The sequence below is a fragment of the Gekko japonicus genome, unplaced genomic scaffold (assembly GCF_001447785.1).
Source record: "Gekko japonicus isolate JY-2015 unplaced genomic scaffold, Gekko_japonicus_V1.1 scaffold153, whole genome shotgun sequence".
Lineage (NCBI taxonomy): Eukaryota > Metazoa > Chordata > Lepidosauria > Squamata > Gekkonidae > Gekko > Gekko japonicus.
In genome coordinates, this window is record NW_015175360.1 from 498,329 (window position 1) to 504,248 (window position 5,920).

A 5,920-nucleotide genomic window follows, 5' to 3' on the forward strand; every position below is an offset into this window, starting at 1 on the left:
TTCTTCTTCTTCTTCTTCTTCTTCTTCTTCTTCTTCTTCTTCTTCTTCTCTATAGTCTCTCTGTAGCCCCATTTCTCAGTTATCCCCTCTTTGTCTCTTCCAACAAAAAGTCTTTTTTCCTTGCTGAGTTGGGTAGCAATAGAACACAACTTATACCAGCGAAAGGAGTCTCAGACACAATCTACATAACAACAAGTGGTAAAGAACAACTGATTGTTTATGTATGTTTTAACTATATTTTATATATGCATTTTATGTAAGGCACCCTGAGCTCACCCTGGCAGGGAGGGCGGGGTATAAGTCGAACAAATAAATAAATAAATAAATAAAGTTATGCACATCAAAGGTTACCTACTTCGGCAGACCTGTAAACAGTTAAAAACAAAACCCATGTAATAAATTAAATACAGATGTAAATAAGTTATTTCATTTATACCCCACATTTCTCCCCAGTAGAGAACAAAAGTGGCATACAACATTCTCTGCTTCTCCCATTTATCCTCACAACAACCGTGTAAGGTAAGTTAGGCTGAAAGTATGTAACTGGCCCCAGATCACCCAGCAAGTTTCCACGGCAGACACGACCAACATCACAGTGACTCGACCAACACCACAGTGGCTCACCAACATTTACAGGAATCTGAATACTAACAATAAAGGACTTGTTTCTCTGGGGCCTTTTAACACATTTGTTGTTTGACATGCAAGTCAGGTAAAGAAAAAACAGCAAATGGGAAGAACATCTTGAACCGTTTTAATTTTTTTAAAAAAACCAGCAGTGAATGCGGCACCTGCAATTCTTGACAGGATTCTCTTCAGGGAGCTTGACGGGAATGTTCAATTCCTTCATCTCTGGAGCAGTCCGGGCAGGATCAAGCGCCCTTTTTCAAAAGCCACAGAAACCAGCACCAGACGAGGTTCCTGCCGAGCTGTGACCATGTGTCCATCTTCTTTAATTACAAGCCAAAACCTACAGTTCAATATGGAAAGCACGTTAGGCTTTTATACTTGCCTCTCAATTGCTAATTGGGATAGAAGAAAATACCTAAACATATTACCATACCAAGCTTCCTAAATCAAGCTGTTTGTGATGTAAGGGCATTAGAATGTTGTTGCATACCAATGAATGGGGTCCTGATCAATGTTCCCTCTAAGCTGTGGAGTTTTACGAGCAAAAATTCTACTTTGTGAGCTACTGGTATTAAAATTGTGAGCAAACGATCTGCCTGCCGCATAAATTAGTTTGCTCTGGAGCTAATTGGGATAGAAGAAAATAGCTAAACATATTACCATACCAAGCTTCCTAAATCAAGCCGTTTGTGATGTAAGGGCATTAGAATGCTGTGCATACCAATGAATGGGGTCCTGATATATTGTCATCCCTGAAACCCAGTTTTGCAGAAAAGATTTCAAAATTAAAAATTTAGATTGTTGGAATGCTAATTCTAACATCAACTTCAAATTTTAAATATAAAGGATTAAGTAAGAATCAACTCCCTTCTCAAATTATTTTAGCTCTGCCTAAAATCCAGGTAGGGCTGCGGTGGCCCAGAGGTTAAAATGCTGAGCTGTAGACCAGAAGGTCTGTAGCTCGGCAGTTCAAGGCCCTAGTGCCGCGTAACGGAGTGAGGTCCCGTCTCTGGCCCCAGCTCCTGCCAACCTAGCAGTTCGAAAGCAAGAAACTGCAAGTAGATAAATAGGTATTGCTTCAGTGGGAAGGTAACAGTGTTCTGTGTGCCTCGGAATTTAGTCATGCCAGCCACATGACCCTGGAGAAGTCTTTGGACAGCGCTGACTCTTTGGCTTGGAAACAGAGATGAGCACTGCCCCCTAGAGTCAGATTTGACTGGCTTTTGAGCAAGGGAAACCTTTACCTTTAAAATCCAGGTAGCTGGACTTCCGGTTTTGGCGCTTCTGATGGGGGCTGCAATCCTCGGTCGCTCCTGAGGAAGCGGACCGTGAGCTCGCGGAAGGGAGGGGGCACGATTGTCCATGCTCCCCAGGAGCTCTGCGAATGAGCTCCTAGCCATGGGGATTAACTTTGCGTCTCCCCCCGGCAGGCAGCCAGCAGATCGAGGCGTTCTGGTGCCCCGGAGGTCCCCCCGCAGAGGTTCCGAATGGGACTAAGAGCAGCACACCAGAACAAGCGCTTGGTGATCCAGTGGAATTCTATGTTAAAGTGATTCCATCGTTGAACTGTGAGTAAAAAGTCTAAGTGAAATGCCTGAAAACTAGCTGAAAGACTCCCCTTTAGAAGCGGGGGGAGGGGGGGAGGGAACTCTCTCCTGACAAGAAAACAAATGAACTTTTGGCAGTAAATTAAAGGGGGGGCTAGAGAAACAAGGTGGACTGAAAAAAAGGACATACAAGAATTTACCCGACTTTTCAAAGGTTTCTAGAGACTTTAGTAACTTTAAACAAAAGTAAACAATCTCAAACATGGCGCCTCTCAAGAAGGAGGAGAAGGACAAGCAGTCGAAACTGAGACCTCCCTCCGGAAGTGCCAGCCCAGCGAGTTCTGCCCCTAGACAGGACACAACGGCTGATCTCCAAAGGATGCTGACTGAGGCATTGCGACCCCTGCTGGAACAAGTCACAGCATTGCACCAAAAGCTGGATGCACAACAAGCACAACTTAATGAGACTGTGAAAAAAACGGAGAAATCAGAACAAGAGCTTAAAGAAGTGGATGCCAATACCAAGAAGCTGAAAAAACAACTGCAGGTGATGGAAAAAAAGACACTAGCTGAGGAGTCTCATTTGTTGCAGCTACAAATGGAAAGAGCAAGCTATGTTCTAAGACTTCAAGGAGTTCCTCAAGAGAAAGAGGAAGAGCTAAACCAGATGATGTGTGATGCTATTGCCCCATTAGCAAATATTAAAGCGGATACATTACAAAATGAAATAGATACAATCTATAGATCGCATTCTGAATATAGAAGAAGGAATAATCTGTCCGAGGAAGTGATGGTGAGATTCTCCAGAAGACAAGTGAGGGATCAAATCCTTAAAGCTACAAGTGGAACTACCTTGAAGATTCAGGACAAAGAAATTAAAATCATGAAGGACATTCCATTTGAAATAAGGAAGAAAAGAAACAAATATAGAGACTTGGTATTATACTTACAGAAAAATAACATATCCTACAGATGGAATGTGCCCAAAGGCATAATCTTCAAATTTAAAGATAAGAAAAAATCGACACTACAGAAAAGGCAATGGAGTTTTTGCAACGTTATAGTCATCCAGCAGGTGAAGAAGACAAGAAGAAAGATGATAGCACCAAGGAGAGCAATGAAGACGGAGAAGTGGCGTCTTCCGGTGAGGACTCGGATTCGAATCTTGGAGCTGCAGCTCCCCAAAAAACTTATCAGTTGAGAAAGAAAAAGGATAGATACTGAGTTATTGTTTCTAGAAAGTCACATGAGTACTAATTGTTTCTTGTATTGTTCTTTATTAAGTCAAATGTGTAGGCGATTTATATTGCTTTGATTACAGGATGAAGATAATGATTGACCACATACAATGAACTTTAATCGAACTTTAAGCTAGAAGCTCATTTTAAAAGTGTTATGTATGATCACCATCTCTTGGGGTTTTAGTGGGTTTGCTTTACTTTCTCCCTTAGATTGTAGATCCTTTTTTTTTTTTTTTTTTTGTAATTTTTAGAAAATGCAAATTTAAAAAATCCCCTACGGGGGGCCAAAAAAATAAATAAAATCCGGGTAGTTTACATTCACCCAAACACAGTGTAGTGGAAACAATGGACCCGTATCATAGAATTGCCCCAAGCGCATCTCTGGAGAGGCAGCATATAAATTTCCTAAATAAATTCAAAATAAATATCATGCATGTCACTGAAATTAATGTAGGAGTAACAAGCATTCTCTGGAATGGAGTTGTGATGTTTACTGACAAACTGAAGCCATCATGATTTTAGCTTTGCATGTTCACACGTGCACAGTGGCATTTTTAAAACCACAGGAGATGTCACTATGGCAAACTTACCCGTAGCTACAGCACAAGAGAGCATACATTAATAAAATGGAAATGGTGTACATTCAAATGTTACAGAAATGCTTCTGATCCTGATGGTTCTTGGCTGGGTCTCCACACACACCCCAATGAAAATCTTGTGTGAAAATTTTTTTCAGCACACTGATACTTGTGCCTTGTAGTAGAACACTGATCCTCTGTGCTTGTTAGGAGAGAGCATGTTATCAGTTTGAAAATAATTGTAAAATTCTGCTCTAGCATTTTACCCTATTGGACGTTGATAGATTTGACTGAGCTGTGTAGAAAAGTGAGTACTTGGGGTTACAGAACAGATCACGGCCACACCACTGGGGAACGAAGGGTGAACTTTTTGCCTTCCTGACATTTCCCCAATAAAAAATGCTTCCACCTTGCTTTAAGTCCCACAAGGGGAAAACACAGGCATTGCTAAGAACTTTCTTGCTGCTAAAGCAGTTGGATGGGGGTATTTCCAGTAGAGGAAATGGGGTAGAGAAAAAGTTTAAAGTAGCTTCCAGGGTTCAATGGCCCCAACCCATTACCCCCCCTCCCCCAATGCACACAGACATTGATCAGTTTTTTGCAGCTACACTAGACACTGGGCATTCCAACTGCAGAATGAATTGTGTGATTTGACTTGCAGACTGCAGGTCAAAAATCACATTGTTGGATATTACCCTATGAGAAAGACTCCCACAAATGGAAAATCAATACAGCAGGCAAAGAGCTAGTCTTTGTCCCTCATGTTGTTATTATTTTCAAGAGGTTTCTTATGTGGGGTAGCATTTATTCACTGTTGTCCGAAATGCACAATCCATTCTACCATCTCATTCCCTCCCCCCTTCTGCCTCAGGTGCAGACCAAGCCTAAAGGGGGAATGACCCTCCCTTGGAGAGTTCCAGGACCTCCCTGCTTTCTCAATAGATGGCAGTCATCATGAGTGCGGTAGGCTGAGATGGTCTTTGTCAATATGGTCACTACACGTTCAGTGTGGATCCAATTTTGCCAGGTTCCGCAAGTGTTCAAATATTCATTCTGCTTCCTAGACCAGAGATAGTACTGAGGGCACAGCATTCACACAAGCACTTTTCGGGAAAAACAACACCACCACACCACGAAATGCTGTAGCTGTCACAGACAGAGAGGATAGTGAGCTTGGGCCCTGAACTTGCCGAATTAGTCGATAGCCGTAAGAATGATGACGCCACAAGAACACCCCCACACAACATCAGCAGCCCATCTCTGTCAAACCAAATTCATAGGGGAGTGTAACCTATGCACGTGTTCCACTGCCAAGGGCGGACCAAGCGGATTCCATTCTTCCCTCCGCCTGTCTTCATTGAACGCAGGTAGGCTAGGGAACCGGGCTGCCCACCCAGGCTGAAAACAGCCCCCCCCCCAACAACAACAACAACAACAAAACACCACACGGCGGTGTGACTCCTCCTCTTTCCCCTTACTAGCTTTCGACTGGAGATCCAGCCTCTTCGGCGCAAGCCGCCATTGCTTGCTGCCTCCCTGCCTGCCTCTGGTTTTGCAATCCTCGCGTCACGCCCGCCCGCACCGTTCCCACGCTCGCCTCCCTCTCCGTACCTGTCGCGCAGGTCCCCTTTGCGGAGGCCCAGCTCAGTCGCTTCGGCGTCCTCCACAGACACCCTCCGGCAGGACTTGACCGGGTAGATGTACAGCCCCGACACCGTCCCCACCTGCACCAAGCTTCGATGAGCCCGCCGCCGACGCCAGGCCGCGGCCACCCCCAGCGCCAAGGTGGCGCCTGCGACGCAGAGCCAAGCCACCCGCGAGGGGGACAGCCCGGGCGGCCCCATCGGCATGGCTACTGTGGGGTGTCTCTAAGGCCGCTGGGGGGGGAGGGGGCGAGCGCAGGCGGAGCCAGCGTCCTCCTAGC

At 44.8% G+C, this 5,920-nt stretch overlaps 1 protein-coding gene across 1 annotated transcript in view; it reads right to left on the bottom strand.

Moving 5' to 3' along the window:
* The window catches only part of LOC107122309 (mitochondrial amidoxime reducing component 2-like), a 26,855-nt gene extending 20,935 nt beyond the window's left edge, over positions 1-5,920 (bottom strand). Inside the window, 3 exon segments of the mRNA XM_015425363.1 lie at positions 792-862; positions 865-970; positions 5,608-5,920. Coding sequence (XP_015280849.1) covers positions 792-862; positions 865-970; positions 5,608-5,846 — 416 coding nt within the window. The 5' untranslated portion in view covers positions 5,847-5,920.